General features: G+C 48.3%; 1 protein-coding gene across 2 annotated transcripts in view; it reads left to right on the top strand.

Annotated features, from left to right (window-relative positions):
• Positions 1–17,804: 17,804 nt before the first annotated feature.
• The window catches only part of MARCHF6 (membrane associated ring-CH-type finger 6), a 75,399-nt gene continuing 74,738 nt past the window's right edge, over positions 17,805–18,465 (top strand). For both annotated transcript variants that reach the window (XM_027074258.2, XM_053202098.1), the window contains exon 1: positions 17,805–18,055. In XM_027074258.2, the coding sequence (XP_026930059.1) occupies positions 18,037–18,055 (19 nt within the window). In that variant the 5' untranslated portion in view covers positions 17,805–18,036. The remainder of the gene's footprint in view (positions 18,056–18,465) is intronic.

The following is an 18,465-nucleotide window of genomic DNA, read 5'->3' as shown; positions in this document are numbered from 1 at the left end:
TGGATGAACCTTGAAAACATTATGCTAAGTGAAAGATGCCAGACAGAAAAGATCACACATTTAGAGGAACTCTATAGACACAGAAAGGTTAAAGTTTGCCAGGGGCTGGGGGGGGGGGGGGGGGAGGAACAGAGGGTGACTGCCGAGGGGTACAGGTTTCTTTTTACAGAGAGGAAAACATTCCAGGGTGGATGGTGGTGACGACTGCAGGGCTCAGTGAGTGAACATACCAAACGGTTGACTTGTCCGTGTTTACGTGGGTGAATGGTACCTGTGACTTATCTCTCAATAAAGAGGCTAAAAAGGATTGTCTTTTGAGCACGGTCAAGGGGGTACCGTTCCAGTTCTTACAGGGCTGTGTATTGTATATCGCTTCTGTACTAAGCCCAAGAAAAGTGGTTTGGGAAAGCTCTTCTGGCTCTTGGCCCCCGTTAACTTTTCTCCAGGCTCCATGATCCCTTTCCTCTTCTTTCCCCCTCGCACGGGGCGGGCCGGTGGTCAGAGCCGCAGAGGGCAGGAGGGGGGCCCCTACCTGCACATGCAGGAGGAAGGCTGCCTGGGGGGAGGCGGGCCCTGCAGGTGCACATGGACGGAGCCTGCGCAGACGCGCCTGCCCAGCACCCCCACCCCCCCAGGACTGCGGTCCGGAAAAGGATGACACCCGACACTAACCGAGCTGTTCCGCGCCGGGTGCACCCAGCCTCCTCGACGGACCCCCGGACCAACCTTAACCGGACTGCCGTGGGAGCGGGGGTACCTGGATCCGTCCCTCCCGGGTCGTTGCCGACCTCAGGCGGCCAGGATCGGGGAGGAACCGCGGGCGCCGCCAGGGGATGAGAGGACTGGTGTCCTTGGGTGCGATGCCCCCCCGCCCCCCAGGGAACATCGGAGATTGGAGAGGGGGGCGAGGAGAGGTCGGGGAGCATGAATACCCAGTGCCGAGTCAGCGGAATCCGGCCTTAGAGAGAACTGGCTCAGAATCAAAGGGACAGCAGGGGGCGGGAGGTTTGAAAAACAGCAATATTTGTACTAGGGGAGAAAGGCACATAAAAGTGTCCTCGCAGTCGGAATTGGGAGTGGGGGTCACGGGGGAAAGCAGAAACCAGGCGGCCAAGAACGAGTGCGGGTGGCGAGGGCGCGCGGGAGACACGTGGGACCCCTGTCCAGCTCCGTGGGCGGCGTGGACAGGGCAGGGCGGGCTGAGCGTGGTCAAAGAAGCCAAGCGGTGTGGGTGGGTGATGGCGGTGTAGACACCAGACCATAAGATGCAAGAGGCGGGTTAAAGAATCCCCCCCCCCGTGTCTGCTTGCAGCCCATCTACTCGAATGGAAACCCCAGGTGCCTCATGGTGTTCTGGTATCCTCTCTAAAATGCGAGCCAGCTGGAGGGATCTCAGAGACAAGGAAAGTTGGCGGGGGGGGGATATGCCCGCAGGTTGGAAGGAGAGCTCCTGACCAGTCTGGAGCCATTGGCCTGGGGCCTTGCCTTTGAGGCTAGCTCAGATCACCTTGTCCCAAGTTCCTACCTCTGCTGCCCTCCAGCCAAATGCCAGGGAAGCCACAGGAGCTGGTGGCTCAGGCCAGCAAGAGTCCCAGGGGTGAGCCAGAGGGCGGCTGTGCCTCTGGGCCTTCTTATTTCTGTTATCACCAACATAGTTAATGCTCATTATTTAACAATACATAAAACACATTATGATGGCATAAGGCTCTCCACAGATGTCCACCTCCCAATCCCTAGAACCTGTAAACATGTTATGTGGCACACCCACGCGCACAAAGTGGGGGTGATTAGATTAAGGCTCTGGAGGTAGAAGATTATCCTGGATCACCTGGGTGGGCCCAGTATAATCACAGGGAAGAGGGAGGCACAAAGGGCAGAGTCAAGAGGAGAACCCCAGAAACAGAGGTCCCAGCAATGTAATTGCTGACTTTGAACATGGACAAAGGGACGTGAGTTGGTGAACGCCGGCAGCTTCCAGAAGGTGGAAAGAGGCAAAGAAGGAGTTTCTGCCCTGGAGCCCCCACGAGGAACTCAGTCCTGCAAACACTCCAATTCCAGGACAGGGCAGTGAAACCCATCTCAGACTCCTGATGTCTGTAAGACAATAAATGGGTACCGTTTCAAGCTTCTAAGTTTGCGATAATTTGTTATAGCAGCAACAGGAAATCAGTACCTGAACATGTATGTCTAAAAACAGAAAAAAATATGGGGCGCCTGGGTGGCTCAGTCGGTTAAGCATCCGACTTCGGCTCAGGTCACGATCTCGCGGTCTGTGAGTTCGAGCCCCGCGTCGGGCTCTGGGCTGATGGCTCAAAGCCTGGAGCCTGCTTCCGAGTCTGTGTCTCCTTCTCTCTCTGCCCCTCCCCCATTCATGCTCTGTCTCTCTCTGTCTCAAAAATAAATAAAAACGTTAAAAAAAAAATTTAAAAACAGAAAATAAAATCAGTGGTGATCGACCACCCAGAATAAGATCACAGTTTTTAACGTCTATGATTTAGCAGTCGACTGAGAACGAGAACTGATCGGTGAAGGCGCTCGCAAAGAGCGAAAGTGTCGTGTAGCTATGCTGGCATGCATGTCCAGGGCAAGACACCCCAGTAATTCTACCAGCTAAGAGGGTCTCGAAGCTCACCCAATGCCCAGATCCGGGTTTCTGAATCCCATTCTCCACCCAGAGACACCAGAGCTCCAAGGCCGACTGGTTAATTTCAGGGTTCAGATAGGAAAGATACAAGATGACGCCAGATCACAGTATTCTGCCAGACAGTGAGGAAGTGCGCAAAGAATGACGCAAACTTATCAAAAGAACGAAAGGAAGTTAGCTTGAAGGAGCTCCCTTTGGACAAATCTGGAATAATTTGCCCAACAGTAATGATGGTATTGTGTTACAACTATTCTTACTTTATTCTATTATAATCATGGTCTCAAGTAAAAATCCACAAGTGCCTACAGATCCAATTATGTAAGTGAAAAAAAAAAAAAACAAATGGGGAGAAGAGAAAGGTCTTCCTATGGTAGAATATCAACTAGTAAATGTAGAAGGAATAACAGAATCGGAAATACCATCAGGAGCCACCATAGTAATAACTGTGTTGGAGAGAATCATCAATGAATACTAAAACACGGGGTGAAAGGTTAACGAGAAATGAGATTTGTATACGGTCTCACTCTTCCCTCACAGGATACTAACTATCAAAGGTAAAATAGCAACTTTACGGTGGAGAAAAATCTGGCAGCCATCTTAACCAAGTGATCAAAATTAACATCATCAGTAACTGGACAAACTGACAACAGGAGCCTCTGATACAATGCAACAAGGGCACATCACTTCGGTGCTGCTCATGCCCAAATTCATAACTTGAATTTGTGAGGGAATATCAAACCACACCGAAACGTATTTTACAAAATAAAACGAAATGGCCTGTACCCTACAAAAACGCCGAGCTCATGAACAACGCAGGAAGATTAAGAAATTGTTCCTTATTACAGGGGACTAAAGAAGCATGGCACCTAAATGCACTCTGGATTTGGGACCAGATCCTGGACCAGGAAAAATGGCGTTTCCCCCTTTTCCTTATAAAGGACATCGGTCATGCTACGAGGTGGATGAACCTTGAGGACACTATGCCAAGCAAAATAATCCAATCAAAAGAGACAAATATCGTGTGGTTCCACCTTTATGAAGTTCTTAAAATAGTCAAATTCAGAGATAGAATACATAGTAGTTTCCAGGGGCCGAGGGGAGGGGGGGGATGGGGAATTATTGTGCGCTGAGTACTCAGTTCGTTTGAGATGATGGGACAGTACCGCAAACCGATAGTGGTCACCGTAGACTGGATGTTTGTGTCTCCAAAAATTCATATTTGAAACTTAATCCCCAGTAGGGTATTTGGAGGTGGAGCCTTTGACAGATGATTAGGTCATGAGGGCAGAGCCTTTGTGAATGAGATTAGTAGTCTTGTAAAAAGAGACCCCAGGGGCGCCTGGGTAGCTCAGTCGGTTAAGCGGCCGACTTCCGCTCAGGTCATGATCTCACGGTCCGTGAGTTCGAGCCCCGTGTCGGGCTCTGTGCTGACAGCTCAGAGCCTGGAGCCTGTTTCAGATTCTGTGTCTCCCTCTCTCTGACCCTCCCCCGTTCATGCTCTGTCTCTCTCTGTCTCAAAAATAAATAAACGTTAAATAAATAAATAAATAAATAAATAAATAAAAAGAGACCCCAGAGTGCCTGGGTGGTGAAGCATCTGACTTCGGCTCAGGTCATGATCTTGCAGTTTGTGAATTTGAGCCCCCTGTCAGGCTCTATGCTGACAGCCCAGAGCCTGGAGCCTGTTTCTGATTCTGTGTCTCCCTCTCTCTCTATCCCTCCCCAGCTCACGCTCTGTCTCTCTGTCTCTCTCTCTCAAGAATAAATAAACATTAAAAAAAAAATTTTTTTTTTAAAAGAAAGACCTCAGAGAGCTCCCCTGTCTTTCTGACATGCAAGGACACAGTTAGAGATTGCCATCTATGAACGAGGAAACATCCTCCCCAGACACCTCATCTGCTGGCACCTTGATCTTGGACCTCTAGAACTTCGAGAAATAAGTGTCTGTTGTCTATAGGTCACCTGCTCTATGGTATTTTTGTCATAGCAGCCCAAATGGACTAAGATGGTGATAAGGTTGCACAACATTGTGAATGTACTTAATGCCATGGATTGTACACTTAAAAATGGTTGAAATAGACAACAGGTGTTGGCAAGGATGTGGAGAAAAAGGAACGCTCATGCACTGTTGGTGGCAATGCAAACTGGTGTAGCCACTGTGGAAAACAGTACGGAGGGTCCTCAAAAAGTTAAAAATAGAACTACCCTATGATCCACTACTGGATATTTACCCAAAGAAAAGGAAAACAGTGATTCAAAGACAAACATGCACCCCTATGTTTATAGCAGCATTATTTACAACAGTCAAGATAGGGAAGCAGCCAAAATATCCATCAATTGATGAAAGTGGTGAAGTTTGGGGGTTTTGGTAGAGGGGTCTGGAGCCGATGGTCAAGAAAGAATTCTTGAAGACGTCTTTGGTGCAAAAAGGTGATTTTATTAAAGCACAGGGACAGGACCCGTGGGCACAAGAGCTGCACTGGGGTCCTGACGGGTAACTGATTATATATCCTCAGGTTGAGAGGGGGTTAGGGATAGAGTAAGTCTCTAAGGAATTTTGGAAGCAAGGTTTCTAGGACCTTGAGGGGCTAGGTGTTGCTAGGGAAACGCATTTTATTACTGTTTGGTGAAACCTCAGTCATGAGACCCTTCAGATGTGTATCGGGGGGCCATAAGCTTGGAGTATGATTGCCTGCATATATCTTGGTGGAGTTGAGATAAAGAAAGTTTCCAAAGGAATTTTTATATGTTCAAGTAGACTTACAGGTTCCTGGGGCTTCAAGGTTAAGCCAAGATTCTCTTTTGCCCCTAGCAAAGTGTCATCATCAAGGCAGCTGAGCTCCTAGAGGGAGGTCACTCAGCCCGTTTCAAGGACTTGTCAATGGGCTGCAGGCAGTAAGGGAATTTAATTTTTCACTTGCCTTAGTTTCCCACACCACCATAGCAAGCACTTAAACCCCTCTCCTTGGTTCTTGGGTATCCAGGAGTGTCCAAAGAATATCACAACCTATCCTACCTGGAGGAGGGGTGCTGTTAGCCTGTACTTTGCCCTCAACTTGCCCCCTACTCTCTCATCAAATGGATAAAGAAGATGTGGTATCTGGGGCACCTGGCTGGCTCAGTCAGTGGAGTGTGTGAGTCTTGATCTTGGGGTCATGAGTTTGAGCTCCACATTGGGTGTAGAGATTACTTAAAAAAATTAAATCTTTTTAAAAAAAAGGAAGATGTGGCATCTACACAATGGAATATTATTCAGCCGTAAAAAAGAATGAAACCTTGCCATTTGCAATGACATGGATGGAGCTAGAGATTATCACACTAAGCAAAATACGTCAGTCAGAGAAAGACAAATACCATAGGATTTCACTCATGCGTGGGATTTAAGAAACCAAAGAAGTGAACAAAGGGAAAAAGAGAGAGAGAGGCAAACCAAGAAACAGTCTTTTAGCTATGGAGAACAAACTGATGGAAACAGAGGGGAGGGGGTTGGGGGGGTGGGTAAAATAGGAGATGGGGGTAAAGGAGTGCACTTGCTGTGACAAGCACCAAGTGATGTATGGGATTGTTGAATCACTATATGGCACAGCAAAAACTAATATAACACTGTATGTTAACCACCTGGAATTAAAATAAAAACTTCAAAAAAAATATTAAAAAATGTTAAATTAAGGTGAAAATAGCAAGTTCTATGCTGTATATATGTTACTATAATAAAAAAATAATTTGAAAAGTCCCACAACTCTCACAAACAAACTCATTACCGGCTGATGGGCAGAATCTGCATAAGGTCGGGAGTTATATAACACTGGTGTACCAATGTTAATTTCCTCATTTTAATAAACGTACTGTGGTTATGTAAGAAAATGTCCTTTTGAAAAAATAGAAATACATAGCGAAGTATTTAGGGGCAAAGAGGTATGATGCCTACAATACACTCTCAAACAGTTTAGAAAAAACGTACACAAATAATTCATATAGGGATAGAAAAAATGGTAGAGCAACTGTGCAAAACATTACTATTTGGGGAAGGTGGATGAAATGTACTAAAGAGTCTGTACTATTGTTGCAACTTTTCTGTAAAATCATTTCAAAATATGCAGTTTTAAAAAGTAGAAGAAGTTCCGGGTACCTGGGTGGCGCAGACGGTTAAGCATCTGACTCTTGACCTTGGCTCAGGTCATGATCTCACAGTTGGCACCCTGCGTCAGGCTCTGCGTTGATGGTATGGAGCCTGTTTGGGATTCTTTCTTTATCTCTGCCCCTCCCCCGCTTGTGCGCCCTCTCACTCTCCCAAAATAAATAAACAAACTTAAAAAAAAATTTTTTTAATAGGAGAAGTCCAAATAACTGGAAAGGAATGAGACTGTCTGGAGGGAAGAGGATTCTAATGCCTCAGGCTGTCTTGGCCGCCTGGGCTCTGTGACGCCCTAATTCAGGTGGCTCAGGAACGAGGGAAGCAGTGTGTGCTCAGGTACCCTACCACCCTGACTAATGGGGAAAAAACAGTCCAGGAGCCCTTGGAATGGAGGCTGGGGCAGCTCCAGCCACTTGCAGAGATGAGCCAATTTGCGAAGAGCCTTGGTGAGCTGAGGTTTGGTTCAAGTGGACATCCACCAGGAGTTTCAGTGGAAGGCGAGGCAGAGAAGCCAGGAAGCTGATCAAGTTCAAACCCCTGACCGTTCTATTGCCGGAGTTGGGGGGGAGGGAATCCTCCTCTTCCAGCCACACACACAATGGGGAAATCTCACTCCCTTCATGATGAGCGAAATAAGTCAGCCGCAAATGGTCCATGAGGTCTGATTCCATTCATCTGAAGTTCAAAACCAGAACAAATTGATGGTGATGGAAGTCACATGCATGTCCCTGGGGGGCGGGGGTCGTGGGAAGGGCAGTAGGGAATTCTGCGCAGCCCTGGAAATACTCTATATCCTGTTCTGGGTGTTGGTTGCAATTTATCAAGAATGTGCACTTAAGCTTTGCCCACTTTCTACTGTGTTAATCCTCCGTTGAAGACGAGTCAGCCCCACCCCCACCTTGGCACTGCAGCACTGACGATGCGTCCATGTTAACAAGGCTTTCACGCAGATTCAATGGAGATTCGATCTACCTTGTTTGTTATTTCGTTGCTAAGCAACGCGGTCGAAGCTGCACGACCAAGTGACGCCAATGATTAAGAGCCAATGTGGGGGGTGTGCTGGAGGAGGATCCAAGAGGGACCAACATGGACAATCCCCACTCCCACCCCCTTGTTGCTCTGGGTGGCGGCGTGGGGGTGGGGTGGGAGGAGGTGAGGATGGGATTGAGCAGGGCCGACCAGGCTGAAAGCTCAGGCCCTCGCTGCTTGGAGCCACTCTCCCTCCTGCCTGTGCATCTATCGCCATGGCAACCGCTTCGCAGCACCGGGGCTAAAATGAGCCTCGGTGGGTGTCAGGCAGTGATTGGAGGTCTCACCTGCCATGAAACTGAGTAGCCTGATGAAGAAACTGATGAGTCACTGCAAGAAAAGGCTGAGGCTTAGGGTCATTCGTGTCAAAAGGGGACAGATTTGAGGCCAGGGCCAGGCCAGAGAGAGTGGTGAAGGTTTTCTGCAGGGCAGGGGTGGGCAGGGCACCAAAACAGAAAGACCTACAACCAGTTAAAACTCAAATGATGTGGAAATAAACAAAGACCACCCAAATGAGAAAAGCAAAGCCTATTCATTCAGAGCTTACTATACAAGAGGAGTCAGCCCCCCTCCGGTGTTTGGCAGACCCTCAAAGGCGGGCACAGGAGGGGGGAAGCTTTATAATGGAAGAAAGGAAGGTTTCAGACACGCTCTGTTTGCAGACTGTTGGAACGGGGAACCCGAAGTGGGGTGTCCTGTGTGAGCCGTTACAGATGCGTGTTTGGCTTTCTCTCGTTGGTCCTAAATTGGAAGCAGGACCACAAGGTAGAGGAGTTGACATCTACTGATGAAGTTCCAGGACAATGCCACAGGGCTTGAAGCTTGGCTTCCTGGGCCGGTGGCGGCAGACTGTGGGGTAGAATTCTGCTGTCGTGCATGGTCAGGTCAGGGTCCATTTGTGTGTTCAGTCCCTCAGTGAATGCCTAGAAGTTAGACGGGTCAAGAGAGTGGTCCCCACGGTCATATTGACCAGGAGGTGAGGCACTGTGTATGACAGAGGCACAGCTGTGAAGGTCACCCCAAGAGAAGCGGAACATGGAGCATCACAGGGAGGAAAGGAAGAGACCAGGACGGGATTGAACACCTGTGTAGACTCAGCAGTTATGGGGACCAGGAGGCACCTCTGATGGGGACTCGGGGTCTCCTGTGAGCCCGGGATGTGTTTCCTTGCTCAGGCCCTGGATTCAGACACTGAGGGCGCCACTTCTGAGAGTGTCAGATGGGAGTAACTCATGGAGTCTGAGAGTTCGTCTCTCCAGCTCCTACCGCATAAGAGTGTTGAGATTTGAACCAGTTACAATGCATCAGGTCCATTGGACAGGGCCTGGCACTCAGCACGTGCTCAGTCGATGCTAGATGTTATTTAGAGCTTCTGAATGGTTGCTCAAAAATTTAAATTCAGAATACTATGAGGATCACTCTCCAAAGTCTGTAGATGTAATTGGAAACTAACGTGTCAGTAACCTGGAGTCAGAGTAGGGTGAGAGGGATGATGAGTGGACTGAAGGGGTTAGTGGGAGAGACGCAGCATCTTGGGTGCCAAGTGTATATATTTGTCCAGGCTAGACTGGATGCCCTCCCCAGGGACGGAGGAGGAAAGGGGTGATGGGCCAGTGGGGAGACTCCAGAACTCTGGAGTGACACAGGAGCAGTTCGCTAAAAGGGAGACAGATCGGGGCGCCTGGCTGACTCTGTAAGTAGAGCGTGTGACTCTTCATCTCCTGGTCGTGAGTTCAAGCCCCACATTGGGTGTACAGCTTACTTAAAAAGAGAGAGACAGAGAAGCAGATCTTGTTACCAGGAGACAAGGAGGAAGGAGAACTTCACAAACAAAAATAACATGTCGTACACTTCAACGGTTTGTGCTCAAAAAGAAGATTTAAACCTAAGAAACTGAGAAATTCTAGTTAGACTTTGAGATTGCATCTAAGCAGTCAGAATGGTGATCATTATGTGGCTTCCCCAAGGGAAGTTGTAAAAAAAAGATTCCTTCCCAGGAAACCTAGAAAGCAGTCCTGAATTCAGTGGTAACCTTCTTCAGGGACAGGAACTATGTCTTTGATCTGCCTGACCTGCTTATCTCCAGGGTCTAACATAGCATATTCCACAGAAAAACCACTCAGTAAATGCTTGATGGTAATGGAGACCCACGAGATACAGAAGAAATGCAGCTTTGGATTTTAATAAACACAGGAGGGAGAGGTGCTAGTTAATCCCTAAAGATTCCTTTGGGTGCCATACAGCTAAGGTGAAATTTCTAAGGGAGACCCTCCGTTTAGGGCAGCTACACAATTTCAGGTTAGAAGCCAAACAGATTAAAATGTACGTTGCAAGAGAGGAGCCAGAGAGAGACTCCTCTGGAGCCTGGGGAGTGGCCCCTGAATGCTACACGTGGCTGAGTGTGGCAATATTCGCTACACCCAGCGTGGGTCTCGAACTCATGACCCTGAGGTCAAGAGCAACATGCTCCTCCAGGTGAGCTAGCAAGGCGCCCCGATTCTCTGTCCCCCTAAGGACACCTGTCATTGCATTTCTGGTCTACCCAGATAATGTAGGATGATCTTCTCATCTCAAGATCCTTACCCGAATCACACCTGCAAAGGTTGTTTTTCCAAATAAGGTAATATTCACAGGTTCCAGGGATTAAGGCATGGACATATCTTTTTGGGGGCCACCATTTAGCTGACGATTCCACATCCCAAAGGTAAGAACATGAAGAAGTTCATAGTCCACTCCTGGAAATGCTTGTGAACTGTCCCATGACCTTCTGGGACTGACTCATGAGCTCACACAGGGCAACCCAGCATCCATCCTTGGAGGTGGGATTTATTACCAGTGTGGGGTGATCTGCCTTAACCAGGGAAATCCCACACAGTTTCAAAGAATTTGTGAGCTATAGGATCCTCTGGAAGTGGAAGGTTCCATAGCTAACTTAGATGCTTTTCTACTCTCAAGGGTGGATATCTTGCTTTATTTATCCTTAGGGTCCCTCGGACTTTTGTGGTTCAGCGTTTTGCAGAGTGCATACTCGGGTACTCTAGCCACATGAGATGGCCTTTTAGGGAAGGGTTCATGGCCAAGGATATGTGGACATCACTGGTGACATTCCCTTTTTGTAAATCCTCAACACGCTTTCATAGATTAAAGTCACCCAGAAATCCAACAGTAGAGAAGTCTAATACTTCCCAACTTGCCTGCAACCCTTTTACAACTCACGCTTTGCTCTGGGAAAGAGATCTATTACACAGGAGTTGGAGGGTATGTGTTTGCACTGTGTTTCCTCTGGTTGGCAGGGTGAGCCGATGCCAGATTATTCTTCATTTCTGACCCTATTTGCAATCCCAGGGCTGGGGCCAACTGCTGACTCTAATGGGCTCTGATCCCTGCTAGGCATCCTCTCATCCGCTGATGTTTTACTTCATCCCAGGATTCAGCCGTGTTGCCCAGGACTTACTGATCTTCCTTTGATGTTGCAGCAGAGATACAGAATCCTTGGTTGTGCTGAGTCGCTACGGCCCTTCCCATGCTCTTCCCTTTCACAATAATTGGAAACTTGCCTTGTTTATGGGTGATCTTTTGTGTCCATGGGCATTAAATAAAAGGTTTCTTTTGTCTGGCTTTATTGAGTAGTAAGGTCAGAAATGCGGCAACTCAATCTGAATTTCTAAGTGGCTCAGAAGGGGTTCCTAGCTTCTTTCCCTCCTTTGGTTTCTGCAGGAGGAACTCTCTAGGCCCAGCCTATTTCACACGGATGAGCACTCAGAGCCCTGACACACTCAGGAAGACCAGTAGGAGTCAACAGTGATCTTTCCCTTTCTTTCTTTCCTTTCCTCTGTTTCTTCTGCCCTCCCTCTCTCTCCCCACCCCACACCTCTTTCTTTCTTTCTTTTTTTTTTTCAAGAATTAGGAGATTGACACAATTAGAACAAGGTTTTATTTCACGGGAAAAATCAAGGGAGAATTTTGTGATAAAGAGCCTAGAAGGTTTGTAAAATACACTTGTTATTATGAACATCAATGTTTTCATTTTTTTAAACTTTATTTATTTATTTGAGAGAGACAGAGACAGCGTGAGTGGGAAAGGGGTAGAGAGAGAAGGAGAGAGAGAGAAGCCCAAACAGGCTCTGGGCTGCCAGCACAGAGCCAGACGCAGGGCTCAAACTACAAAACTGTGAGATCGTAACCTGAGCTGAAACCAAGAGTCAGATGCTTAACCGACTGAGCCACCCCAGGCACCCCTGAATATCAATGTTTTTAATAACATGCAATTTCAAATTTAAAAAGAATTTTAAAACCTAGCTGTCCCACTTAGTAGGAAGATATGAATGAAAGGATCTGAAGGCCTGTGACTTTCAAGCATTGCTCAACAGATCATGAGTAGATGGTGAGACTTAGCCATCACCTTAATGAAGTGATCAAACTCAGCAACATTGGTAGTGGTTCAACCTGACTTTCTGGCCTCCCTGTGTGCTGCCACACCACCTATCAAATATTCTTTTTAAAGAAATGTTTATCCCGGATCAAATCAAGCCTCTAGGCTAACTTCCAGTTTATGTGATACAGACAGCCTAGTGGAACAGATTACATGACAGCCAGAAGCAATCAGACAAATCTAGAATGAGAGACTTTGTATTAACAGCTGTCCTATGATCTGCCAACAGACATGTCGTCAGAAAACAAAGCGTACAGGACTGTTTTAGAATAAGGGCGATGACCACACAGACTTAAACCTGTGGCAATGAAGGAGGCTGGATTGGATGCTTATGTTACACACTTTTTTTTTTCAAAGCAAAACTGTAAAAGACATTCCTGGGACAATTACAGAACCTTCAGGTTCTAGGTATTATTATGGGGTGCTAATGGTTTTAAAAGAGATTCTTCTTTTTCTTTTTTTTAATGTTTATTTATATTTGAGAGAGAGAGAGAGAAAGAGACAGAGCACAAGCGGGGGGAGGGAGACAGAATGTGAAGCAGGCTCCAGCCTCAGTTGTCAGCTCAATGTGAGGCTCGAACTCACGATCCATGAGATCATGACCTGAGCTGAAGTCGGACGCTTAACCGACTGAACCACCCAGGTGCCCCTAAAGGAGATTATCCTAACTCTAGAAGATACAGTCCTAACATGCTCAGGGACAGAGTTGTTCAGACAAAGTTGTTCAAACAGGACATATAGCTGTTCATTGTACTATTTCTTCACCTTTTCTGTATGTTTGAAAATTTTCATAATGAAAGAGTGGAGAAAAAAGGAAATGTGATCTTGAAGGCCTTCATCTCAGCAAACTTCTGACTTAAATCGTAAGTGATTTTTATGTGATTTTTGTATCCAAACATGCCATGAATAAGAAACACTTGGTACTCCATTTTGATGATTTTTTAAACTACATATAAATTTTTTTTTAATTGTAGAGAGAGAGCGCAAGCAGGGAGCGCAAGCATGACCCTGGAATCATGACCCAAGCTGAAATCAAGAGTCAGATGCTCAATCGACTGAGCCACCCAGGTGCCCGCCATTTTGATGAGTTGATTCAACTCAGTGTATATCCTCATTGAGAACAGCTGCATGAGGTATTGAAATCGGATTTATTACAACCAAGAAATGCAGATATAAAGGTACAGACACACTAAATGTAATGTATCATTGTTGCTCATTTAATATTGTGGCTAGGTTATGAACTTATCTCTTCCTAAGAAAGGCTTTAATACACATGTACTATTCCAGCATCCAAAGGATGTCCTGGAAATTTATGCTTAATTTATTCAGCCAATATTTATTGACATGTTGCTACATGTCGAGGCCTGTATTGACCTCAGGGATACATCAGTGAATGAAAGGAGACCACAACTGTGAAGGACCACAGGTGACAGACCTCCATGTGCACAAGGACAGATGTAGCCTCATTCATACATGAGTGCAGAGTTCTCTAAAGATTTTGCTTGCGCACATCCTAAAAAATTATGTGTACCTTTATTTCTCAATAAATAAACATTATCAGTTTAGGTTTAAATGGTGGCAAAAGATGTAATTCTGTTATAGCATTAACATTTTATTTTTTTAAAGTTCATTTATTTACTTTTTGAGAGAGAGAGAGAGAGAGAGCGAGCGCATGAGCAGAGGAGAGGCAGAGAGAGAGGGAGAGGGAGAATCCCAAAGAGGGTCTGCACCCTCAGCACGGAGCCCGACACAGGGCTCAGACTCACAGACCGTGAGATCATGGCCTGAGCTGAAATCAAGAGTCAGACGCTTAACCGACTGAACCACCCAGGCACTATAAAATTAACATTTTAAAATAACAGTGTTTTATCACTCTTTTCAGAATGCCATAGTAAGTGTAGTTTCTTTGTAATCTGTGCGTCTAGGGATTTCCATACCCGAGGTGTTTGCAGGGTGGTTTCTGCTGTCATGTAAATTCTTGCTCAAGGTATCTTGTGACATACGTATGTATAGCTACACACACAAATGTTTGGTTATGTTTACTGTGTGCAGTTTGTTGTCCTTGTACATTTACTCGTGGACGTTCTTTGAGGGATGACGTTATGGACGGAACCGTGTCCTTCTAAGGTTCACTTTTGAAACCCTAGCTCTCGGTGTGACGGTATTAGGAGACAGAGGTTTTGAGGAAGTAATTGAGATTGAATGGTGTCAGAAGGGAAGGCCCCTAATCAAGTAGGACCCCAGTCCTTGTAGGAAGGGGAAGACACACCAGGGGTGTGCACACACAGAAACAAGGCCGTGTAAGGATGCAACAAGAAGCCGTCTGTCTGCAAGCCAAGGGGAGAGGCCTCCGGAGAAACCAATCTTGATGGCACCTTGACCTTGTACTCTCAGCCTCCAGGACCATGACAGAGTAAATTTCGGTTGTTTAAGCTACCCCATCTGTGGTCTTCTTTTATGGGAGTCCTAGCCGACCAAGACAGCTAGGAAGCAGTGCATTCCCCTAGAAGAATCGGCATTTACTTCTTTCAGGTGCTTAGGGCTCCCAGTGGTCCAAGACCATTTTGAACTGAATTCACTGTCAGAGATTATTTGGTCACTGGGGTGATGGGAGTTTGGGGTGCAATCCATGCCGGGGTTGGTTCATGGGTATCATCAGCAGACAACTTTTCCTAGATGTCTTAGAGAGGATTCAGATTTATTTCTGGCCCACTGTTCCCCAGAGACAGCAGCCCTATGGGCCTTGGGGAGAATCCTGGTGGAAGGTCCCTTAACAGAGCCTCATGCTGGTCAGGTTCTGGGCTTCCAAAATTATTCTTCTTGCTGTCAAAACACAAATTCATATCTGCCTGGCTCAGCAGAGCAAAAGCAATTTCCAGGTTCCATTTTCCTCCTCTCCTCAGATTTTGGTCCAGCAATTGCTTTACTGTTTTACTCAACATGTAAGAATATGTCTTTTATATTTTTATCTAGCATTTTCAACTGTTGGCTTAAATAACCTAGCCTGCTATATCCTCGGAAAATGAAATGGACGTTATTATTTTTCTCAATACTTTAACTGAGGTTATTTAAAAAAAATTTTTTTTTAATGTTTATTTATTTTTGAAAGAGAGAGAGAAAGAGACAAAGTGCGAGTGGGGGAAGGGCAGAGAAAGGAGGAGACACAGAATCCGAAGCAGGCTCCAGGCTCTGGGCTGTCAGCACAGAGCCCAGGGCGGGGCTTGAACTCACGAACTGTGAGATCATGACCTGAGCTGAATGAAGTCAGACACCCAACGGACTAAGCCACCCAGGTGCCCCTAACTGAGAGGTTATTTTAACCAGGAATTTATGCATGGACTTGAAGGCATCCATGAACTACGCCCTGAAATTATATGCAATGTTTTGTGCCTGTGGAATTTTTCCGGGAAAAAAGTCCATAGATTTTATCAGGTTGTCAGAAGTGTTTATGACCGATCCCCAAATTTCAGAACTGCTGCTCTGGAGTTCCATCTGCACTGACCAATTTTGCCTTTAAAAAATGATTTCAGAATAATTTCAAAGTCACAGAAAAGTTGCAAACGCAGTACAGACAACTTTCATATTAACTTCACCCAGCTTCAGCAACTTTTAACTTCTCCCTTTCTCTCGGATACACACACACCTGCTTTCTCTCGATACACACGTGTGCACGTATGCACGTGCACACCCATGCACACACCCACACACACACACACTTACACGGATATACAGTCTTTTTTCCTACATCAAACCCAAATGCTCTAGTGTGTATTTCCCTAAACGCAGATCTCTGAAAAAGTCAGGAAATCAACACGGATGCAACACTAACCTCCAAAGACCTTACTCAAATTTCAATTTTGCCAACTGTCCCCAACGTATCTTTTTGCATTTTCTGGTGTGGGACCTCATCCAGAAACACACATTGCATGTAGTTGTCGTGTCTCTTTGGTCTCCTCCAATCTGAAACATCTCCTCAGTCATTTTCTTGTCCTGGCAGTATAGGCCTTATATTCTGTAGGATGCCCCTCAGCCTGGGTTCGTCTGGTGTTTCCTCATGCCCAGATGCAGGCGTGCCTTGTCGGCAGGTTTTGACTTTTCATCATGTCCATCTGTCCCATCACTGGTGATGCTAACCACCCCGACCATCTGGTCATGCAGATGCCTTCACTGCGGTACATAACCCGTACTTCTGTGAGCAAGTCTCAATGTCTGTCTCACAGAATCCTTGCCATACAACGCAAGACTGGGTTTGGTGATCCTGAACTGGGCCTCCGGTCTCAGCTCAGTGAGAAGTGCTCTGCCACAGGCCTTACAGGCACGTGAGCTCATATTAGGGTTAGGTGAGGGATAGGGGCTGGGGAATGAGCCTCCTTCAAATTCAGTTTCTTGGGCGATAGTCAAAACATAGTTAAAGAAAGACTTAAATGGGATCAGTTCTCAAGCTCAGTCCTTGAAATCAGCGGGTCTCCATTCTGGTGTCAAGAATTCGCTTTCCTACATTGGGTAACATGAGTAAAATCAGTCAAATCAGTGACATCGGTCTTTAAGGGTTGTTCTCTTTTTGGAGGACTCCATTTCACTATTTTTACTCTAAATCTCATTCTGATTCAGAAAGTGGGGGGGGGGGGAGTTCTTCCCAATGCCTTCAGTCACGCAGATGTAAAAGAGATTGCTAGCATTCTTGAATCTATTTCTGCAAATCATCTGTATATTGTTTAAAATGTTTTTCTTTGGGGTTAGAGGCATCTCTGCTTCTACTCAGGCGATCCTAAGGCACTGGCCTTTCTAATCTGTATTTTGTAAGTAGAGCTTCACTTAAAGAAAAAGGCAAGCTCATGGTGTGGAGTACTGACGGAGGCAGAGGTCAGCCGCTCCTAAGGCCGAGGCAGTTCGGCTCCGGCCCGGTAGGCGTCCTGAACTCCGCACAGGAAGGCCTGTTCGCATCCGAACCGATCTCTATTAGAGGCGGATGTCTCAATCCTCAGCCTCAGTGGGTTATTGAAGTCCTTCCAACCAAAATGCATGAGTCTCCCCGGGGGGAATTTTGGTAAAGTTAGCGAGCGTCTTCTCACATTTCAGTGATGTTGCACCGTTTCCTCAAAACGTGCATCACAGCCACCCGGGTGCCGAACAAAAGTGCATCTCCTGGGCCCACTCCAGACACACGGCACTAGAGTCTCGTGGCGGGAGAGGGGGCGCAGAACCTGTGTTTTCTTTCACCCAGAGGATCCTTAAGCCACCCAGAAACGAGCCTCTGTTGTGCACCGCGGTCCGGTCCGCGCTGCGCTCGCTCACGCTGCCCCGCCCCCCCCCCCCGGCTCTGTTCCTTCTTTGTCGCCGCCCTCGGTGCCACCAGAGTTCGGCTCCTGCTTAGGTTTCAGCCACGCCGCCCACGACGAGACCCAGGTGGCCCGGAGCCCGGGCAATTGCAGCCCCGCCCGCGCCCGACCCTCACCGTCCCGGAGGCCGCCGGCGGCGGAAGTGACGGCGGGCGTCGTTGGGGGGTGCTCCCGCCCCTTCCGCCCGGCGCCCCGCCTAGGCCTCTCCGCCCCGATCTCCCCACCCCTCCCCCTCCCCTCTCGCGGCCGCTTTCTGTCAGCCTGTCTCCCTCTCCCTCTCCCCCTCTCTCCTTCCTCTCGTTTCCTCTCTCGCACCTGAGCACACGCACCTGCCCGGCCCGGCCCCGCTCCCTCCTCCCTCCTCCCCCTCCCTCCCTCCCTCCCCGCCCGGGCCGGAAGGCTCCGGCCCCGGCCGCGGGTGCCTCGCGGCTGCGTCACCGCCGCCCCCCCAGACAAGATGGACACCGCCGAGGAAGGTAAGCGGCGGCGCCCGCGCCCTTGCACCGGCGTCTGGGTTCGGGCCAGGCCCGCGCTCTGGCCGCGGCGCCCGAGACGGGCGACGGGCCCGGGCGGCGCGGCGGGGCCGCCTCCCCTCGGGGTGGGGGAGCGCGGTGACCGGCGGGGCCAGCGCCCGGGCCGTTTGCCCGCCGAGGAGCCGGCTCGAGGGGCGGCGGACCGCGCGGAGCGGGGGGGGGGGGGGGGGGAGCCGAAGGTGACCCCTCGGCGCCCCCCACCGTTTCCCGCCAGTGCGCGCGGGGGGCGGGAACCCGCCGGGGGCGCGGGGCTGCGGGGCTCCGGGCTGGCGCGGCCTCCCTGCCCCTCCATCCCCCCCCCCCGCACGTCCCCGGGGGACCTGCAGTGGTCGCCGCCCGAAGTACGGGGGCGT

Source organism: Acinonyx jubatus, chromosome A1, assembly GCF_027475565.1.
Source record: "Acinonyx jubatus isolate Ajub_Pintada_27869175 chromosome A1, VMU_Ajub_asm_v1.0, whole genome shotgun sequence".
In the NCBI taxonomy this organism is placed as follows: domain Eukaryota; kingdom Metazoa; phylum Chordata; class Mammalia; order Carnivora; family Felidae; genus Acinonyx; species Acinonyx jubatus.
This window is presented reverse-complemented; position numbering and strand designations above follow the sequence as displayed.